The 23255-nt window shown below is 40.3% G+C and overlaps 1 protein-coding gene across 1 annotated transcript in view; it reads left to right on the top strand.

The window, feature by feature from the left end:
• The first annotated feature begins 7669 nt into the window (after positions 1 to 7669).
• The window catches only part of LOC150078363 (transcription factor IIIB 50 kDa subunit-like), a 57214-nt gene continuing 41628 nt past the window's right edge, over positions 7670 to 23255 (top strand). Inside the window, exon 1 of the mRNA XM_090384543.1 lies at positions 7670 to 7726. Within this exon, the coding sequence (XP_090240669.1) occupies positions 7670 to 7726 (57 nt within the window). The remainder of the gene's footprint in view (positions 7727 to 23255) is intronic.

Consider the following 23255-nt stretch of genomic DNA (forward strand, 5'->3'; position numbering starts at 1 on the left):
CACATCTGGCCCTTACAGTCTGTAAAACACCACAATGACATAAGCGTGGAGTTGGGGAAAACCCCACTCGGTGGCGGTAGACCCTGAGGGTAGTTACAGTTTTGTCCGTTTTCTATCTTCCCTTGCACGTCGCATCCCAATAACAGCCTATTTTTTTATTATTGCCGGCCTGGGGAAGTTTGGTTTGGTTTGGATTGGATTTTATTGGCACATTAGCAACTAAGGCTATAATGCGCCAAGATCAACCTGGGAAAGACATTCTCCCAGCCATAACTACCTCCAAAACCTCACTACAGAACTCTCAAACGCTAGAATTCTTGTTAGCGCCGATGTGAATTGCCGCTCTCCCAGCTTGTACAATGAGACAGCGGAGCGTCGAGGCTCACAAAATGGGCAGCGATTGGAAGACTACCTTGCCAACAGCACTTTTGAAATCATCAATCGACCGAACCATCTCCCCACTTTCTCCAGTACCATGTAAGAAGTGACTCTGGATGTAACCATTACAACTAGGTCACTTGCGGGCCATATCTCTAACTGATTGGTCCAAGAAGGTTTGTCCATCTCAGACCACCGGCAATTACCTTTCAAACCCTCAGATCCATGTCTCACGCTTCAACTCCAAGACAAGTGCAACACAGATACACTATGGGCAGGGCTGACTAGAACCTGTTTCGAGAGGAGCTTACTGACCATGTTTGGGTCCTCCGAGCCCGCAATCTATAGGAAGGAGACCCGGACTGGCACCAACGTGAAGTGACAAACGCCATCACCTGCGCGGCCAATACTGCCATTAAACGGAAAATACCAAACTATTATATTTAGTCCACCCGAATAATTAAATTCATCTGCCGTGCTGTGTCTATGTCTGTTAATTGCGTGTGTTCTATGATCGATTTGTCTGTTTACTGGACGAAAAACACCAGTTTCCTGGGGGAAAACCTTGCTATCTAGCCTGAGACCGACTAACTCAGCCACAGAGTGAAAAAAGCCTATTAAAGTTCCTCACATCATCGACGAGATTCGAACCCGGGCTTTTTCCACCTGGTTTGGGGAGGACGGTGACAATACCACTGTGTTACTCGCGCAGACAAACGGAAAATACCAATATCTGGAGCAACCATATGGTAGTCTAGGGAACTCCAAACCCTCCGAAACAATGTCAAGCAAAAGAGACGTGCATTCCGACGCGCCGGCCGATCTTGGCCTCAAGCTGAAGTCGAAATCCTTAAAGAACGATACAGGGAAGTTCGGAACCAGTATACTGCAATGATCAGGCAGCGGAAGAAGCTATCCTCGGAGCACCTGGTCTCCACCACTGGCAACGAAGATCCCTGGGGATTTATCGGATCACCACCAATAATCTCCCCAGGGGAGACGTCATCTCCTCCACAAAAACCCCACAGAACACAATGACCATAGCCTGGCAGGAATCAATAAATAACATTGTAGATGCACCCTTCGAGCAACCAGCACAATCCACCACATCTGAACAGCTACAACTCTCTGCAGATATCAAGCAATATAATCCTGACCACATGGAGGATCCTTTCACAGAGATGGAACTCTTCATTGCAGCACAGAAATCCAAAAACAAAAAGACTCCAGGCCGGGATCTCCTTGAGCCTAGATTATCAAGAAAACCATAGAATATATTCCAAACATTTTCCTCAACTTATACAATCACTGCCTACTCTGGCTGGTTACCGACTGATTGGAGGACAGCTGGGATATGTCTAATACTAAAAAATCCCGTGAAACGGCAAGAACTCCCTGAATAATATCGCCCAATTGCGCTGCTCTCCATTACCAGTAAAATCTATGAGTACTTGCTCACAGATTTTGCTGAAGGATTGAACGACACTATAACTCTGCAAGATTGTATTCAGATAGCCAGCTTGGCTTTAGAAAGGGAATATCAGCCAGAGATGCCCTAGAAAGCATTACACAAGCCACCAGTGACTGTGATCAAAAATACTTCCTTTTACTTTCAGTCGGCTTTTCCGAGGCGTTTGACACCCTCTGGTGGCCAAGTGTTCTTGGCAGACTCAGACAAGCAAACCTACCGGGCAATCTCTATAATTGTATCAGGCAGTACTTCACTCAAAGAAACGTTATGGTGAAAGCAACTTACTTCTGTGTAACCAGACAAATCCACAGAGGCCGCCCTCTTCTGTGGAATGTAGTGCTTGATGATTTCTTCAATCTAGATCTGGGAGAAGTAAAAACCCAATCTTAAGCAGGTGATCTAGTTATGATGCTATCTGCCAACAGTCGAGCCCAAATGGAGGTATCTGGATACCGGGCACTGACAGCCCTGCAAACTTGGGCTTCTCAACACAACCTAGAAATATCGCCGACCAAGATATTTCCGTCCTACTGAAAGGTATTCTCCAGCTCAACAGACCCCTGCAAATAAAGATACAATACAGGACAGTTAAACTAGTTGCACAACTCAAATATCTTGGGTTATACAATGGTGTGCAAAACTTGAGGACCAGTCAGGTTTTCACCTGTATCTCCTCATAGGAGTGGCCTGGATATGGGAAAAGCATCCCAAGAAATGACCAAGAAAACAACACTGACCCAACAACGGAAACAAAACGGTACAGAGGGACTTTATTCAAAAATGGCAATATAGCACTGCCTGCCATGATACAGATGCATCACTGCCAAAGATGGAACACAGGGAAAAGGTTTTTTTTTTTTTTATGAAAACCCAAACACGAGGGGTATTAGAACCTATAGTACTTAGTACTGTTCTTGGGTTGGAAGTTGAAAAGACGAAAGAAGATATTTGTTGACATTAGACTTAACTTTTGTAGACTAATTTTCAGGAAAGACAGATGAAGGAAGGATGTTCCAGAAAACGGCAGTTGAATGAATAAACGAGGAAGATGAAAAGTTTTCTGTGAGTTTGAAGTTGGACAGTAAATGGATGTTGGCTGGTGGCGGCACGTGCTCGGAGTGTTTTGAAACAGAGAGCGGGAATTATAGAAGCCAATTCAGAAGAACAGTGCCCATGGAAGTATCTGTACAAAAGGCATGCAGCAGAAACAGTACATCTATGAGACAGCGAGCGGAGAGACTCAGTTAGAGATAAGTCATTAAACAACCTAACTGCCCTCTTCTGAATGGAATCTACAAGCCTGAGAGAGGTTTTGGGGGGCACCGCCCCAGATGTGGGAACAATATTCCATGGTAGGGCGGATTTGCGATTTGTACAGAGTGAACAGCAGTTTGGAAGAAAAGTAACGCAAAGAGCGAAAGAGAAAACCAAGTTTTTTAGATGCCGAGGAAGCAATATTTGTAATGTGCTTGTGCCAAGAGAGAGAGAGAGAGAGAGAGAGAGATTAGAAGTCAGGGTAATCCCCAAAAGAGATATATCATTTTTCCTAGAAATCGGAATATCATTAAAGATAAGCATAGGAGCAGAACAATCCTTTTCGCGAGATATAAGACAAGACTGAGTTTTATAAGGGTTGAAATCAACTAAGTTGTCTCTGCCCCACTGGAGAATTACCTGAAGATCAGAATTTAAGGAATTGGTAGCGGATATTCGATTAGTTGAAGCTGATTCAGCAGGGCAAGGTTTCTCAAAATGAAAAGTGGAATACAATGTGATATCATCGGCAAAACTATGGACAGGATTTCCAGTCAATGGAAGAAGGTCATAAATATACAAGAGGAAAAGAGTGGGGGAAAGAACAGAACCTTGGGGGACACCTGCATTAGTGGAGACGTGAAAAGACAGAGAGACATCTACCATCACCCTCAGTGAGCAATCAGAGAGAAAACTGGATAACCAATTACAAAAAACATTTGGCCAACCCTAAGATGGAAGCTTGTTTAGAAGACCTTTATGTTTAGAAGACCTAAACACGATCGAAAGACTTTGAGATGTCAAGAGCAACTGCTTGTGTTTCAACGAACGTTTCCATTGAATTTGTCCAAAAATGGGTAACATAAGCCAGAATATCACCAGTGGGTCGACACTGACGGAATCCATACTGGTGATCGTTGATCAGACGGAAGGTTTCTAGGTAGTTTAAGAGTTGGCGGTTAATTCTAAACCGTCTTTCTTCAATTTGAATTTATGCCCAATTCAGGTTCGTAATCTGAGCAAGCGGAAGAATCCCACCAGAATTCAGCGTGCTCAACCCATTCAAGGCCTTATACATCTCAATCAGATCTCGAAAATGCCTAGGCTCCAGCCGCAGCAATTTGCAGAACTTAAGCTTTTCTTGGTAAGAGGACCCCTTCGTCCCCTCACCAATTTGTTGCCCTTCTCTGTACAAGCTCAAAAAACTCTACATCCTTCTTAAAATGAAGTCTCCAGACCTGCACACAGTACTCAATGCTCCTCTGTTTACTCAGATTATCAGCTATCTGAGCAGGATCATCAACAGTCGAACTATCGGTATCAAGTGGACCAATCTGTTTTACAACCTTCCTTCAAGAGTTTATATGAGTAAAGACGTCTTTGCTGCTTTTCTTAGCATCCTTTGCCTATGGTTTCTCGTAATCTGCCTTCGCTTCCCTAACCTCCTTTGTGTCTTGTTTCTAATCAAGTCACAAAGAGGGTTAGGCGGGCGAAGGAAGACTACGAGAAATCTTTGTCAAAGGATGGTAAGAAAACCAGCAAGAATTTGTTTATTTATATAAACTCCAAAAGGAAGGAGAAGAATCAGATTGGTCCACTTGATATCGATGGTTCGACAGTTGGTGATCCTGTTCAGATAGCAAATAAACTGAATTAGTATTTCGCATCTACAGTCACACATGAGGAGTTATTTGGGATTGAAAATGCCAGAAGGTTATCATATTGTAGCAGGGTGCTTAATGATTTTGTAATAACTGAGAGCAAAGTGGAGGAGAAATTCTTGAAGTCAAACATAAGAAAGGCACCTGGGGTGGATGGGATCTATCCAGTTATATTAAAGGAGGCGGGAAAAGAAGTAAGCAAACCCTTAGCCATAATTATGAGAGCATCCTTGGATTCAGGGGAGGTTCCCCATGGACTGGAGATGTGCAAATGTATCCCCAAATCTCAAAGAGAGATCGAAGGGTGACACGAGTAATTACAGACCAGTTAGTTTAACTTCTGTTCCGGGTAAAATGATGGAGTAACTGGTTAAAGATGCATTAGAGGATCATCTAGACGAGACTGCAACAATAATTCAGACACAGCATGGGTTTGTTAAAGGAAAGTCTTGTCTGACAAATTTGATTGGATATTATTATGATGTGGTTACAAAGGAACTGGATGCAAAAAATAATTTTGATATCATATACTTGGATTTCATGAAAGCTTTTGACACTATTGCGCCTGAAAGACTACTGTACAAATTGGAGCAGAATCCCATTAAGGGTAAGTTGCTACAATGGACAAAAGAATTGTTGAATGGGAGAAGACAGGGGTGGTAATCAATGGGCGCTGCTCTTCGTGGACTAATGTTATTAGTGGAGTCATACAGGGTGCGGTGTTGGGTCCACTGTTGTTTTGTATATTTATCAGTGATATTGATGAAGGTATATCAGGCTTAGTGTCGAAGTTTGCAAATGATACAAAGGTTGGCAGGGTTGTTAATGACAGTAATGTCAGTGTGCTACTGCAACAGGATCTAGAAAATTTGGGAAGATTGGCTTTGAAGTGGCAACTGAAGTTTAACATTGACACATGCAAAGTACTGCATATGGGTAGAAGTAATTCCAAAGGAACGTACCTGCTGTGTGGTACTACACTTAAGGTGGTAGAAAATGAAAAACACCTGGTAGTAATTGTGCAGGCAGATATGCAGTTTCCTGAGCAGTGCAGAGGGTCTGCAAGGGTAGCTCATGGGGTTTTGTCAATGATATACAGGAATTTGCAAGCAGGGAAGAGGAGGTGATTGTCCCTCTTTACAGGGCAATGCTCATGCCACGCCTTGAGTACTGCATACATGTCTGTAGGCCTCAATTTAGGAAGGATGTAGATTTGCTTGAGCGTATACAGAGAAGGGCAACAAAATTGGTGAGGGGAATGAAGGGAACCTCTTACCAAGAGAGGCTTAAGTTTTGCAAATTTCAGCGGCCGGAGACTAGGCTCTTGCGTGGTGATCTGATTGAGGTGTATAAGGCCTTGAATGGGTTGAGCACGCTGAATTCTGATGGGATCCTTCCACTTGTTCAGATTACGAACCTAAGGGGCATAGATTCAAATTGAGGAAAGACAGCTGTAGAATAGATGTGCGGAAATTTGCCTTAATTGCGTGGTTAATTGCTGGAACAAACTTCCATCTGTCGTTGTGGAAGTTGATAGGTTAAATAAATTTAAGGAGGTACCATTTAGAGGGAATGCTTGTGTGATTTTTTTTTTTTTGGGTGAGCTACATAATCTCATAAGCTTGCTTTCTTGCATCACATACCACGATTACTATTATTACTATTACAGACTAGCTTATATTTGCCATAGGCTTCTGTGTGACCTGAAAATTGATATGCATCCCAAAATTGCAGACACTTTCAACTTTAACTGTAACGCGCGATGGTTTTCAACATACTCTTAGAACTCCATTCAATATCCTTTCTAATGTAACGAAAATGTAACGACCCTGAACTGCCTGGGTTCCCATTTTTTCTACATTTCCTCTACTTTTTACTCTTCTATATCCTTACGTTTATACAGTATCTCGTGAGTCGTTAGTTTTACAAATGTGTATCGGGAAATTATATTTTTGTTACTACACATTTTTCTCCTCCAAGTTTTAGCATCCTTTTCTTGCTACTTGGGACGTCTTATGTTTCGTTTCCTATTCTGGGCTGTATTTTTCACGAATTTAACTACGTACATACTTTTAATATATATTTTTTTTTTTCTCTTATCTGCCGCTTGAGGTCTCTATTGTCTTTGGCTTTAACGTTACTGGTATTTCGTCTTAATTTTGTTTTTACTTTCTCTCTCGGTGAGTGCTGTTATTATTTTCTTTTCTTTATTATACCTCTCTTTAGTCATCCTCAAATAACATGCCTTCTACCTGTATTCTTCCCCCTCATAAATTTATTAAGTTCATTCTAAATTCACTAAGGGTGTGATGACCTCCAAACTGAAAAACATCCAAAACTAACGATAGCGCGCTTGGGATGTTAATCACTGCTACTTGTATTTTTCCCCATTTCTCCTTAACTTCATAAATTTGTAAACGCCAGAATCCGGTTACTCCCCTCCGTACTTCCACTGAAAATTAGGAAGAATGGCAGGTGCCACTCGCTACTTTCTCCCACCTCCTGTCCTAGGTTGACATGCCTAGGGTGTTTATCATTCCACTTGCTGCTGTTTTAAAATCCGGAACTCGGCGATGGGGAAAGTGGGTGAGTAGTAGAGCCTTCACCTACCGATCACTCAGAAGCAGTATTAGGGTTTTTGGTGCCGCTAGGCAGAAAATGTATTTATCACTCTTTAGATGCTTTTATTAAATATTGGTAATACTGCAGATAACGGTAACCCTTACGAAATGGCGCCGAGAAGAAGAGACGAAATTAACTGCAAAACGGCAATTTTTTCGTAGTAACGACTAAAATAATAATAAAATAAATGCAATGGCACGCAACATAAAAACATGGCAGAGTTAAAATTAAGAAAATTCACGAAAACATTAATTTTTTTTCAAAAGAAGAAACAAAAAGTAACATGACATGCAGCAAACAACCAGTTTTTGCTGAATACTTCCCGAAGTCTAGTAAAAAGGTAACCTAAAAACCTAACCATTTTTCACTAAACCCAAATTGAAGTCGATTAAAAACGTGAGTATGGGCTTGGCACACCCAGGATCCTGAGCTGGATATCATCATCATTCTTCTCTTTCTTGGTGATTCCTTTCTACTTCTGACTCTTGTTTTTTTTCTCTCTCAGGGTAATTCAGAATTTTTTTTGGCTGGTGCAGCATAAGCCTTTGGCTTCCTTGCACCATATGGCTAATAATAATAATAATGACTCCTGTTGTAATTTTTTTTTTTCATCCAACGATCAGTTTTTGCTTGAATCCCTCCCGAAGTCATATAAAAACCTAACCTTTTTTCACTAAACAAACAAAAGTCAGTGAACACGTAGAATGAACAATAAAATTGCTCTTTGCATAAGCACAAAACGGCAATATAGAATTTTTTTTTTTAAAGAATGCAACCGACACAAAACTCTACCAACACAACACTAGGTTAATGATATGTGAAAACAACACAGAAATGCAAATAAAACTCACCTCATCAGCCCTGGCCTGCAGGCTTCTATGAAAAACACAAAAAGAAATAAACAAAATAAGAAAATGTGACGTCAACACACAGCAGCAAAAAACAACCAAACAGTTTACCTGTGGGATGGAACAGGATAACAACACAGGAACTCAGGACTAAATAAGCAACCACGTGCCAAGCAGCTATGGAATATTAACTCTTAACAAGCAGCAACAATTGAACAGCACACACCAGAAACCAGCATGCAAACGAAACCATACGCGACAAATTTCGTATTTACTGCTCCAGTGATAGTTAAAATTAAGAAAGTTTAGGCGGACGTCGTGTCACGTAACCTCTGTCTGAAACAGAGGGGGGATGCCTTGAGTGGGTAGAGTCACAACCTGTTAATCACTGCTTCCCCCCCCCCCCCCCGTTCTCACAGCCAATTAGAAGGTTGTACCGTTAACCCGAGTACGGCCTAAATATTTTTATAATAAATATAATTTTGAATTTCGGCAACCCCAGACATTAGCAGCCCTATAACTGTTTACCAGGCTTACCGTGTTCTGCTGGCCCTGCAATCACTGCTTTCTTCCCTAAATGCGGAGGTGCCCCCATAAAGTGAATTTTTACCAATTTATTAAGTTCATTCTTAATTCACTAAGGATGAGATTATGATCTCCAACTGACTAAACCCCTAAGACTTGGGTTACCAGAACTAATTTCAAAAATTAGGACATTTTAAAAATAATATTTATTACTAAAAAATTAGGTAGAGATTTAGTTTAGGGTGCACCCTTCAAAATGGTGGCAAGGAGAAGGGAGGAAAGCAGTGATTAACAGGCTGTTACTCCACCTACTCACTGCTTTCCCTCTCTTCTCCTCAACCGCATGTGGCGGATGTCACGTGACATCTGAGCTGAAAATGAAAAAAGCAATTTTTTTAAAAACAGTCAAGAAACAAATATGGTTGTTATACGGGGATGGCGAAATATCATGTGACATCACAATATGCCAGAGCTAAAATGAAGAAAAAGGAACAGTAAAACTTTGAATTTTTTTTTTTAAAACAAGAAATATAAATTTCACAAACTACGATTGTTCTCACCTGTAAATTACTAGACGATTGCACGTGCATTAATAATTAAAATGCTGTTTGTTAATGCACCAGTTGAAACTACAAAAATGTTAATTTTTTAAAAATTTTTGGTGTGGGCTGCCGCCCCCTAAACCCCCACTTTAGAATATAATGACACTTCCACTTGCATTAATTAACAATGAAATTGCTGTTAATGCTCAAAATGTCTACAAAAATGCTTATTTTTGTAAATTTTTTGGTGGGAGCTGCCACCCCCTAAACCCCCACTTTTGGAATTGAATATAATGAATTCCAACTGCATTAACAATGAAATTGCTGTTTGTTAATGCACGAAATGTCTACAAAAATGCTTATTTTTTAAAAGTCAATAATAACTGAAGCAATAACTGGGAAAACAATGAAATTATCAAAAAACTACAAGAATACAAAGAAAATCCACCTCGTCAATCGTAGCCTAGCACAATAATAACTGAACATTTTAATACACAAAATGAAGGAGATTACGCAATTCTAATTAGCCAATCAGTTAACTTAAAACGAGAAACATCACTTTCGTACAAAAAAAAAAGTAAATAAATATAACACCTTGTGGTATTTCTATTTCAAATATACAAATTCATTCAATTAATATTAAATGAATTCGGTTAATAAATTCATAATAGCCTAAATTCATTCAGTTGAATGAATTAAGGCAGCTGCAACCTTTTTGGCCGGTCCAACTTTTGTACAACTTTCTCTGCTAATATTCAGCATTCAGCCAGCCCAGCATTTGCGGACGATCCTTTTCGGGCCAGTAAGTCTCCCAACACTTGATTGGTATTTGGTACACCGATTTTTCCGATAATATTCAGGATTCGGCAGCAATGGTTTGCAGCGTCATTGGTTGTACTCTTCACTCTCATGACAGATTCACCCTCTGGCTAAAGGATTAGTTCAGCAAGGAGAACGGGGAAAAATTGAAGTAGGTGTGGTCTCCACCTGTCAATCACTGCCGCATTGGCGAGTCTAGAAAGGGTGCACCCTAAACTAAATCTTCGCCAAAAATTACAATACAGATTTATCATTACTTCCAATCATTTTCAGTAAGTTTGGATTACAAAGTAAGTATTTATAAAATGTTTTACAATCTATTTTCAAATTGTAAGTAACCAACAAAATACTATTCACAGTACAGTCAGTTCTGCTATAATGCAGTACATGTATTCCTAAAAATCTTCCCGTTATGGTATTTTGCACATTAAAAACAACAGGGCTTATGGAAATGTTCTGTGTGGTAAGTAAAACACTAAAAAAAAGTCAGAAACCCAATAAAATTGCTAACATATTTTAAATTTCTAATAAATAAATATTACAGTAAATATAGCACTGCAGTATATATACATACTAATTGATATTTCTGTTCACTGACTTTTTTTTTCCTTTGATTGTAAAATATACAACAGTAAAAAAGATAAACGATCAATGACAACGAATACAGCATAGCATACACAAATTGCACGAGTGAGATACTGAGTAAAAAGTACAAAGCTTAAAAAATGGAAATGAAGAAAAGTTTCTGAAAATTTATTTATGTTTTTATATGATTCCAATAAAGGGGAAACACATTGCACCATAATAATATAAAAACCTACAGAATTCCACCTATCTGTATTATCGCAAATGCAATAAGATAGAGTTTACTACCCATTTTTTTTTTTTTTAAACCCCAAACATGAAAGGTATTACAACCTGTAGTACGTAGTACCGTGCATGGGTTGGAGGTTGGGAAGACAAAAGAAGATATTTGTTGACATTAGATTTGAACTTCTGTAGACAGTAATTTTCAGGAAATATGTATGAAGGAAGGTTGTTCCAGAAAATGGCAGTTGAATGAGTAAACGAGGAAGATTAAAAGTTCTGTGAGTTTGAAGTTGGACAGTAAATGGATGTGGGCTGGTGGCGGCACACATTCGGACTGTTTTGAAATAGAGAGTGGGAATTATGGAAGCCAATTCAGAAGAATTGGCATGGAAGTATCTGTAGAAAAGGCATGCAGCAGAAACAGAAGGTCTATGAGACAGAGAGTGAAGAGATGCTGTTAGAGATGAATCATTAATTGCTCTCTTCTGAATGGAATCTAGAAATTTGAGAGATGTTTTGGGGGCACCGTCCCAGATGTGGGAACAATATTCCATGGTAGAGCAGATTTGCAATTACTACAGAGTGAACAGCTGTTTGGAAGAAAAGTAACGCCGAGAGCGAAATAGAAAACCAAGATTTTTAGATGCAGAGGAAGCAATATTTGTAATGTGCTTGTGCCAAGAGAAATTAGAAGTCAGGGTAATCCCCAAAAGAGATATATCATCTTGCCTAGAAATCGGAGTGTCACCAAAGATATAGGAACAGAAGAATTCTTTTTATGAGAAATATGACAGGACTGAGTTTTAGAAAGATTGAAATCAATGAAGTTGTCTTTGCCCCACTGGAGAATTACCTGGAGATTGGCATTTAAGGAATTTGTAGCGGATATTTGAGAAGTTGAAGCTGATTGAGCAAGGCAAGGTTTCTCAAAGTGGAATGCAATGTGCTATCATCAGCAAAACTATGGATAGGATTTCCAGTCAATTGAAGAAGGTCATTAATATAAATAAATAAATAAATTTTCTGTTTATACTCCGGGATGACCAAACGGTCAGAGGAGTTCACAAGATAGACAGAATACAAGAAACAGCACCATATTCAGCAGTCACGGGCTTGAACCCCTGTCACTCAAGGCACGTGTACTTATGCACCCACCCGCACGCCTTACCACTAGGCTACGGCGACCTCTACATGACCTTCTTCTGAACCTTGGAGGACACCAGCATTAGTGGAGAAGTTAGAAGATCGAGAGCCATCTACCATCACCCTCAGTGAGCTTGTTTAGAAGACTTTTATGCCAAACACGATCGAAAGCCTTTGAGCTGTCAAGAGTAACTGCTTGCATTTCACCAAACTTTTCCATTGAATTTGTCTATAAATGGGTAACATAAGCCAGAATATCACCAGTCGATTGACACTGACTAAATCCATACTGGCGATCGTTGATCAGACCGAAGGTTTTTGGATAGTTTAAGATTTGAGGTTAATTGATTTCTCCCTTACTTTAGAAAGTGTAGAAGTAATTGTATGGGAGGGATTTTTTACCCTTTTTAGAAACTGGCTGGTAAATTTGAAAATTTCCAAGCAGAAGGAAAAATACCTTTGGAATAAGAAAGTGAAAAAAAGATGGCAAAAAACAGGACTAAGTTCATGAGCACAGGTTTTGAGAATGAGTGGAGAAATACCATCAGGACTTTGAGCTTTCTTATCATCAAGATTTGTCAAAATCCTTCTGTCATCATTTTGACGGAAGGCCACACGGGCATTTAATGCAGCATGTTGGGAATGGTGGGAGGTGTTTTACCAAGATCATTAATACATGAGTTGGAAGAAAAATGGAATGCTACCAGGTCAGCTTTATCCATGGCTGAAGTGACAATAGAACCATCTGGTTTTGACAGATGTGGGAGCAGAGATGGGCAAAAGTTGCAGCCAATAGCTTTGCAAGAAGCAAGTTTTCTACTCTTAGGTTGTTCAAAATCTAGTTTGGACTGATTAATAACTGCTTTACAATTGTTGCGAGCTTTGGTGTAGGCAGAAAATGAAACTGAAGAATTGGAAGCAAGCCAAATACGATATGCAACATTCTTCTCGTGAACAGCCTTAGCACATTTATTGGAAAACCAAGGTTTAGATAAAGGACAAGATTTTAAAGTGGAGTGTGGAATAAAGGATTCCATTCTTAAAAGAATAATTTTATTGACACGATCTGAGCAAACTTTGACACCTGAAGTTTTGAAACAGTAATCCGACCAAGGAAAAGAAGAAAAGAAATCTCGCAGGTCATCCTATTTTGCATTCTTGTAATGCCAAGCAACACGAGGTTGGGAATAGCCATAAGATGAAGGCTCCATTGGAGAAGAGATAATCACCAAGTTGTGATCTGAGGTGCTTAAAGGACCACTCACTTCGACCGTGTACTTAGAAGGGTTGCTTGTGAGAAAAAGATCAAGCGTGTTGGCTGTATGGTTAGGATTGTCCGGTATTCTGGTAGGTAAATGAACAGTTTGTGCGAGGTCATTAGTAATTGCAAAAGCCTCAGCATCTCGGCCAGCTGGGTCTGTGTGAATAGAAAACGGAAGCCAGCTTGAGTTGGGAACATTAAAATCGCCAAGGAAAATTACCTCACCGTTAGGAAAGTTGGACTGGAGAAAGTCAAGTTGCAAAGAGAGCAATCAAAGAGTTCCAAGTGATTAGTGTAGTTGGGAGAACAGTAGAGACAACAGATGAATTTGACAGAATGAGGTAGAGAGATTTTAAACCAGAGAAGATCGAAAAGAGGAGATTCCAAATTACCAAGTCTCAGACTGGGAATGTGAGAACGGACATATGCACAAGTACCACCTTTGAAGCAAAAGGAACCATACAGCGAATAATTTTGGCAATTGAGATGAACAGTGGTTGAATTAACTGATAACTGAGATTCTATCAGAAAACGTACGTGGGGTTTGGCAGACTCTAAGTGGAAATGGACATCGTTGAGATTAGAACTGAGACCACGTATATTTGTGAAATGATCTAGGAAGTGTTTGGAAGGTTTAGATCTTTTCACAGATATGTTTGCTCTATTAGTATGACAATTCATGGTATATTCAATAATATGAAAAAGTGGGAGGGGGTCATGCTGTATGAAGTAACGAAATTTTTGGATATAGTGTACACATGGTTGGAATATACCCAGGTCCTGGACATAATGAGGCCTCGACAGTGCCCTCCACATACTACTCGGATTCCCTCCAGTCACTATCTGGCAGAGTAGAGGTAGCAAGATTATAAACTAGCTGGTCCGGAAGCCTCCTAAGAGAGTTACAAGTAGGTTCGATCTGGTGTACTAACTTGCGGCAGCCTGTGAACACTTTTTTAGTGCTGTACCCTTGAAATGTAAGGAAGTTTGGATCTCACCATGGTGTTCATTCATAACCTCAAAAGACATCAGTCATACTGCATGATGGAAGAGATGGGGAAGGGTTGACCGGAGCTTAGCTCTTGAGACTAAACATGGGTTCCACCACTTCAAGCCTCCAATAAGCAAAGTGGTGGTATTGCACTGGTTGGTGAGAGTCATCTAACCTCTAATATTGCCTGGTAACATAGAGGGGCGGCATTCCTCCATGTGATGTGGGTGCAACACCTTGACTCCTACTTACGTTGGTTCACACTTGTGTGGTCACCCATAGTGTGCTTGCCCATGGGGTTATACTCAGGTTACTACCTGTTTATTATTAGAGTACATTAAAAGAAAAGCCCGATAAACCAGGAACTGCAAATTGTTTTATCGTAGTGACATCCAGAAATGTGCTCCTCCACTCACGCTATCCCACCTCATGAAATTTCTGTTTGAACAGAAAAATGTGAGCTCCTGAAAACATGAGTTGGCCTATAATATCACCTATTATCTTGTGAAAATAGCGAATGACAACAGTGTGTCTCCAACCAATACAAATACAGTAAGTGGGAAATATTGTTCTCACACATTTGATATTTTCTAAGCTTTGTAAACTTGTATGTATTGCTCTGCAATTACTATGTTCAGCTTGGTGCCCGGTTTTGTGTTCATCTGGTGTTACTTGCAGATGAAATTACGCATGTGCCAATGTGAAAATCGCATTATATTCATATTGTTCCCTAATATTTCAATCGCATTGCTAAAATGTGTGTTATCGCAGAACAGACTGTATATTTTCATTTTATTTCTAATGTTCCATTGATTTATAATTAATGAAAATGTACGCTCTGCATTCCCATTGTGGGCAAAAATAGAAAATGTATATTGAGCAATTTTTAAAAGCTCGGAACTCTTGCATTGATTAAAATATTCAGCCAACTTTCTATGGGCTAATAAGTTTCCCAATTATCATCTTTCTTTTTCTCAGAAACAAATTGCTTAAAATTCATAAATTGGCTAAATAATCTACTATCATTGATTTTTGATTAGGTATAAGTTCAGAGAAGGGTGTGGTGACCCTTCCCAAATGGCAGCAAGAAGAGGGTCAAAGCAGTGATTGACACGTTGACTCCGTCCAATCACTGCGTTCCCCGTCTTCTTGACTGCAAGTTGCAGGCAGATGTCACATGACATAACAATATGGCTGAGCTGAAAATAAAGAAAAAGGAACGGCAAAATGGTAGTTTTTTTAAAATGAAGTAACAAAAATACACCTTATTTGGGGGGTCAGAATGTCATGTGACATTGCAATATGTCGGAAGTGAAGAAAAAGAAAAGACGAAACGGCAATATTTTTAAAAACAAGTTTCAGAAATTCACACCACATGCAACCACTGATTCCTCTCACCCCTACGTTATTAGATAATTCCACGAGCATTAACAACTGATGCAAGTGAACAACAGAAATGCTTTTTTTTTTTTTTTGGGTGGGGACTGCCGCTGCCTAACTCCTGCTTTTGTACCTGAACATTACTACACAATTTCACAAGCAAAATGCAACAAAAATTAATACCATGTGCAACCACTTATTACTAGAAGATTTCATGAGCATTAACAATGAGAATTGTCAATGCATGTTAACAGAAATGCTTTTGTTTCCCAAACCCCACTGCCATAGCCGTATATTACTATACGATTTCACAAGAAAAAAACAAAAGAAAAACCCTCACTTCATCAGTGGAATGAAGTGAGGGTTTTTCACTTCATCAATTCATTGTGGACTCAATTCATCAGTCCACAATGAATCTTGAATTGCCAGCTTTCACACAAAAATATTGCATTCACACAACCAAAGCTAACTGAAAAGTAAATCGCAAGCAAATTAGCAATCCAAAGTGCAAATGTTGGAAATTACATTTTCTTAATCAGATAGCTCAGGAGGCTCAGTCACATTTCTTAATTATTTTTTCTGGGGACTGCGGCCCCCCCCCCCCCCACTATTCTGCCACAAACAAAATCAAACACTTTTTTTTTTTTTTTTTTTTTTTAACTACACATTCTTGATCAGCCAATCAGATATAGTGACATCTGCACCATGTGACATTCCAAACAGCGAAGTTCATAACCAGGTTTCCCAAATGTTCTGGAGATCATGTGACCATTCCCTGGAACATACGGTGAGAAGTAAACAGTGGGCAGAGTATTCTCCTGCCAGTCATTTCCCTATTGGTGACAGTCTGGAGGGGCACCCTTAACTGAATCTCGGCCCAGTCTACTTGTGTAATTTTGGGATAATACAGTCCACTTAATGCAACCATCACATTGTTTTTATTTATTCTATTGTATTGACCGAAGGTGCAAAGCACAGAATATTTAATGAAAACTCATTTTATGATGAGATGATTTTTTAAATTACAAAAAACTAGGACGCAAGTGTAAAATCCGCAAGTACGCCTTAAAAACTAGGACATGTCCTCGGAAACTAGGATCTGACGTCTGGTAATGCTACCTAAGACTAGCCATAGCGGGCTAGGTATTGTCAGTCACTGCTACTCATATCGATCAATTCGAAGGGGTACAAGATTGTAAAGACTAACCATGTTTTCTTGCTGCAGCCCCACATGTTCATTCTTTCGTGATGGAAAGGAACAAACCAATCAAGTAGGTATAGCCAGGGCCGGCTTTAGGGTAAGTCTGAGAAGGCACTGGCCTAGGGGCTCCAAGGTTTAGGGTGCACCAATGCTCCCTAAACCTTGGCACAAATTGGTAAAATAAATCATTCTAAAGAATGAAAATTTTCGCATCGGCAGGAGGGGCACCATCAATCAATGTGACTTGGGGTGCTATATACACTTGAGCTGGCCCTGGGTACAGCAATGTGTATAGTGCTTTCGCTCCTCTGCCTGCTATTCAGTGACAGAGCAAGTATGCCTGATAGTGCACTAGTGAGTGCCGGAAAGTGTACACTCAGTTTGAAGTAGGAGCAATGGGTTTTGAGATTAGTGATGTCATATCCACTTCTAGCGTTTTGCGAACATCACGAAGTTGTATTCTAATCCGATTAGGCCGAAATTTAGTATCCGGTACCCCTGGACTGACGAACAGCTTAAGTGTAGGATATGGTTGGTTCTGTCGAAGTGAAGGATGTGATTGCTCGCCACTGTGTGTGGCCTATGAACTGAAAGATGTGATTGCTCCTCCCTTACACATGATACATGACGAGTTACATGGAAAGGCTACGTGGCGAACAAAAGTTCATGTGAACTGAGAATAATAATTGCAATTAGAAGGAAAAAAAACTTATAGGATGTTGAAAAGTACACTTATAAGATAGATGACATTGTAAAGCAGATTTTCATCAATTAAGGGCACAAAAGGTGATATTTGTTGTATGTTGTCATTAGCATTAGCAAAGGCACATGATGCAAGAAAGCAAGCTTATACAGCATCAGCCAAAAAAAAAACCCTTATTTCACCCATCCACTCACTAACAAGTTCTGCCTTGGATCTATTTAAGCTATTAACTTTTACAATGGCAGATGGAAGTTTGTTCCAACAATCAACCACCCGCTGGCTAAAGGCAAACTTCTGCACCTATCCTACAACCATCCTTCCTCAATTTGAATTTATGTCCTCTCAGGCGATTATTCTGAGCAAGAGGAAGAATCCCATCAGCATTGAGCATGCTCAAACCATTCAAGGCTTTATACACCTCAATCAGATCACCTCGCAGGTGCCTAGTCTCCAGACACTGTAATTTGCAAAACTTATACCTTTCTTTGTAAGAGCTAGCCTTTGTTCCATTCTCTCATCTTGTTGCCCTTCTCTGTACTTGTTCCAACAGCTCTACATCCTTCTTAAAATGAGGCCTCCAGACTTTATACAGTACTCAAGGTGTGGCCTGACCATTGCCTTATACAAGGGGATAATTACCTCCTTATCCCTGCTAGAAAAATTCCTGTATATCATTGACAAGACACCATGAGCAACTCTTGCAGACCCTCTGCACTGCTGAGAAAACTTCATATCTGCCTGCAAAAGGACCCCTAGGACCTTTTCATTATCTACCACTGTCAGTGTGATACCACAGAATTGATACTTACTCTGAGATTACTGCTTCCCATATGTAGTTCTTGACTTTTGTCAATGTTAAACTTCATTTGCCACCTCTCAGCCCATCTGCTCAACTTTTCTAGATCCTGTTGCGGCAGTGTACTGTCATTAGTGTCATTAACAACCCTGCCAACCTTCGTATTGTCTGCAAACTTTGACTTTAAGCCTGATATACCATCACCAATATCATTTATAAATACAGAAAACAACAATGGACCCAACATCGAACCCTGAGGGACTCCACTAATAACATTAGTCCACGAAGAGCAATTTCCATTGATTACCACTCTGTCTTCTCCCACTCAACTATCCCTTTATCCATAGCAGCAATTTGCCTCCAATGCCACACTGCTCCACTTTGTGCAGCAGTCATCCATGTGCAACAGTATCAAATGCTTTTTTAAGATCAAAATATATGATATCAAAGTTATTCTTTGTATCCAGTTCCTTTGTGACTACATCATAGTATCCAATCAAATTAGTCAGACAAGACTTCCCCTTAACAAACCCATACTGTGTCCGAGCTATAACTTAAGTCTTGTCTAGATGATCCTGCAATGCTTCTTTAACCAGTGCCTCTATTAATTTCCTGGAACAGAAGTAAAACTAACAGGTCTGTAATTACCTGTCTCCCTTTGATCCTCCTTTGTGGATTGGGGTCACATTTGCACATCTCCAGTCCATGGGTATCTCCCCAGAGTCCAGGGAAATTATCATAATTATGGCGAAGGGTTTGCTTACTTCCTTTGCCACCTCCTTTAATATAACTGGATAGATTCCATCCACCCCAGGTGCCTTTCTTGTGTTTATATTCAATAATTTTTCCTCCACTTTACTCTCAGTAATTACAAGATTATTTAGCTTACTGCTACAGCTGAATACACCTGTGGCATTCCCCTCCCTGAATAATTCCTCATGTGTGAATGTTGATGTAAAATATTCATTTAGTTTGTTAGCTACCTGAGCAGGATCATCTACAGTTGAACCATTGATATCAAGTGGACCAGTCTGATTCATCACCTTCCTTCTAGAGTTTACATAAGTAAAGAACTCTTTGCTGTTTTTCTTTGCATCCTTTGCCAAAGATTTCTTGTAATCTGCCTTCACCTGCCTAACCTCCTTTGTAACTTGGTTACAGACCAGCTTATATGTATCATAGTCTTCTCTGTCACATGTCTAATTAGTTCATCTGACATCCATTTAGGCCTAAATCTTGAACAATATTTCTTTGTTGGTATGAAAAGCCTAGTAGCTTCCAAGATTAATTCTTTGAATGCTTCCCATTTTGAATTTGCTGTTGGTAACATCATCAGTTGCTTCCACCGTATAGAATTTAAATACTGTCTCAGACCACCATAGTCACCTTTACGAAAGCAAACACCCTTCCCTTTACCCTTGATGGTAGTTACCTCTTTGAGTAAATCCCACTTCAGCACACTGTGATCACTGCCACCTAGTGGTTCCTTTATCTGCAGATTCTTGATGCATGAAGAATCACTAATGATAATCAGATCAAGAGTATTAGCTGCTGTATAAAACAATCATCCAATAAATCCATAAAAGCCTTGCTAGTGTGTGAGTGACCAACCCACATATTCCGATTAAATATTTGGGAAATTAAAATCCCCCATTATAAGACACTAATTTACTGGCCCACCCTAACAGCATAACCCCTCCTCCTCCTCAGCCGACCGGGCTAGCCGAGTGGGTAAAGTACCTGCCCGGCAACCCAAAGGTCGCGGGTTCGATTCCCGCCTCGGGCTTGGATCAAAGTACTGCAAAAACCTTGGGAGGTGCAATATGGCCACAGAAGCCGATGCGCCAACAACTACCAAATCAAAAAAAAAAAAAAAAAAAAAAATAACCCCTCCTCCCTTTCTGTCCTGTCTATCCTTTCTGTACACATTGTATTCCTCAAATTCCAGTTCTGCACTGCACCACAACAATTTAGGCCTAAATGGTTGTCAGATGAACTAATGAGACAGGTGGCAGAGAAGAAAAATGCATGGGATACATACAAATTAATGGGTGACATGGAAGCCTATGATAGATATAAGTTGGTCTGTAACCAAGTCACAAAGGAGATTAGGCAGGCAAAGGCAGACTACGAAAAATCCTTTGCAAAGGATGCAAAGAAAAACAGAAAAGAGTTCTTTACATATTTAAACTCAAGAAGGAAAGGGATGAATCAGATTGGTCCACTGGATATTGATGGTTCAACAGTTGAGGATCCTGCTCAGGTGGCTAACAATCTAAACGAGTATTTTGCATCTACATTCACGCATGAGGAGTTATTCAGGAAGGAGAATGATGTAGGTAAAGTAAACATTGGCAGTGAGCTGGATGATTTTGTAATAACTGAGAAGAAAGTGGAGGAGAGATTGTTGAGGATAAACATAAAAAAGGCACCTGGGGTGGATGGGATCTATCCAGTTATATTAAAGGAGGCAGCAAAGAAGGTAAGCAGACCCCTAGCCATAATTATGAGAGCTTCTTTGGACTCAGGGGAGGTACCCATAGACTGGAGATGTGCAAATGTAACCCCAATTCACAAAGGAGGATCAAAGGCTGACACAAGTAATTATAGACCTGTTAGTTTAACTTCTGTTCCAGGTAAATTAATGGAGGCACTGGTTAAAGAAGCACTGCAGGATCATCTAGACAAGAATTCAGTTATAGCTCAGACGCAGCATGGTTTTGTTAAGGGCAGGTCTTGCCTGACCAATTTGATTGGATACTATGATGTAGTCACAAAAGAACTGGATGCAGGGAATAACTTTGATATTATATATTTGGATCTTAGAAAGGCTTTTGATACTGTTGCACATGGAAGACTGCTGCACAAATTGGAGCAGTGTGGCATTGGAGGCAAATTGCTGCTATGGATAAGGGGATGGTTGAGTGGCAGAAGACAGAGAGTGGTAATCAATGGACACTGCTCAACGTGGACTAATGTTATTAGTGGAGTTCCTCAGGGTTCAGTGTTGGGTCCGTTGTTGTTTTCGGTGTTTATGAATGATATTGATGATGGGATATCAAGTTTAATGTCCAAGTTTGCAGATGATACAAAGGTTGGCAGGGTTGTTAAGGACACTACTGACGCTATGCTGCTGCAACAGGATCTGGAAAGGTTGAACAGGTGGGCTGAGAGGTGGCAGATGAAGTTTAACATTGACAAATGTAAAGTACTACATATGGGAAACAGTAACCCCAGAGCAACGTATCAACTCTGCGGTACTACACTGACAGTGGTGGAGAATGAAAAGGACCTGGGGGTAATTGTGCAGGCAGATATGAAGTTCTCTGAGCAGTGCAGACGAGCTGCAAGAGTAGCTCATGGTGTCTTGTCAATGATATACAGGAATTTTTCTAGCAGGGATAAGGAGGTGATTATTCCCTTGTATAAGGCAATGGTTAGGCCACATCTTGAGTACTGTATACAGGTCTGGAGGCCTCATTTCAAGAAGGATGTAGAGCTGCTGGAACGGGTACAGAGAAGGGCAACAAGATTAGTGAATGGAACAAAGGGTTGCTCTTACGAAGAAAGGCTTAAGTTTTGCAAATTACAGAGTCTGGAGACTAGGCACCGGCGAGGTGATCTGATAGAGGTGTATAAGGCTTTGAATGGTTTGAGCATGCTCAATGCCAATGGGATTCTTCATCTTGCTCAGAATAATCACCTCAGAGGGCATAAATTCAAATTGAAGAAGGACGGATGTCGGATAGATGTGCGGAAATTTGCCTTTGGCCAGCGGGTGGTTGGTTGGTGGAACCGACTTCCATCACTTGTTGTTGAAGTTGATAGCCTAAACAAATTTAAAGCTCAACTGGACAGGTATTTCGAACGAACGGAGGGGTGAAATGGGAGTGGTGTGTTTTTTTTTTTTTTTTTTTTGGCTGATGCTGAATAAGCTTGCTTTCTTGCATCATATGCCTCTACTAATGCTAATGCTACGTCTGTGTGACACCATGTCTCTGATATCCCAACAATATCTGCCTTTGATGTCTTGACTAGCACTTCAAGCTCATTGAATTTATTAACTATACTCCTAGCATTGGTGTACATTCAAGTATACATGCACCTGTTTCTACTCTTAGTTACCCTAACACAGCCCATGTATTTACTTGTTCCATTATGACTCCCAGCAGTCCTGGAAATTCCCATTTGCCTTGCTTTCCAGGCTACTGTTCAATTGCATTTCAATAGAAGTAGTGCAAGAATCACTTTTACCTCTACCAGCGGCTACTGTTAATCTATTAGTCCGTGTATCCTCCCAAGCTAGCAGTTTTCCAACCCACCTAACTCTGCTTCGATAGCATCAGCAAATATTCTTGCACCCTTTTTATTTAAGTGTATCCCATCCCTGTAGAAGCAGTCTCTCCTGTTAACAAGCACAGACTACGCTGAGAAAAATTCTACCCCTTGAGCCTTGCACAATCTCTCCAGGGCGAAATTGATCAACAAGGCTCTCATCATATACTCCCTCCTATTGTGTCCATGCAGAATTGCAGACACTTTCAAATTCAACCCTAACTGATGGCTTTTTTCAGCATTGGCTTGTATTTTTTAAGTGATTCTGCCAGTCTCCTACTCTTAATGTCATTAGTGCCAACGTGTACAACGATATCACCCTTTGTGCCCTTAAAGGATGATATCTGCCCTACAACGTGATCAACCTTTGCCCCTGGCAGACATACCTTGGTCCTGTTCCATCTATCCTTTTTGCACAATGTGTTCCCGATTTCCCTGACAATAGTCACCTACAACAAGTAGTTCCTTTGGGACCAGCGCATTCTGCCTTGGGGGTTGCTGCTGTGTTGCGTTAT

This window comes from Mastigoproctus giganteus, chromosome 11 (genome assembly GCF_048544385.1).
Source record: "Mastigoproctus giganteus isolate SK-2022 chromosome 11, ASM4854438v1, whole genome shotgun sequence".
Classification (NCBI taxonomy): domain Eukaryota; kingdom Metazoa; phylum Arthropoda; class Arachnida; order Uropygi; family Thelyphonidae; genus Mastigoproctus; species Mastigoproctus giganteus.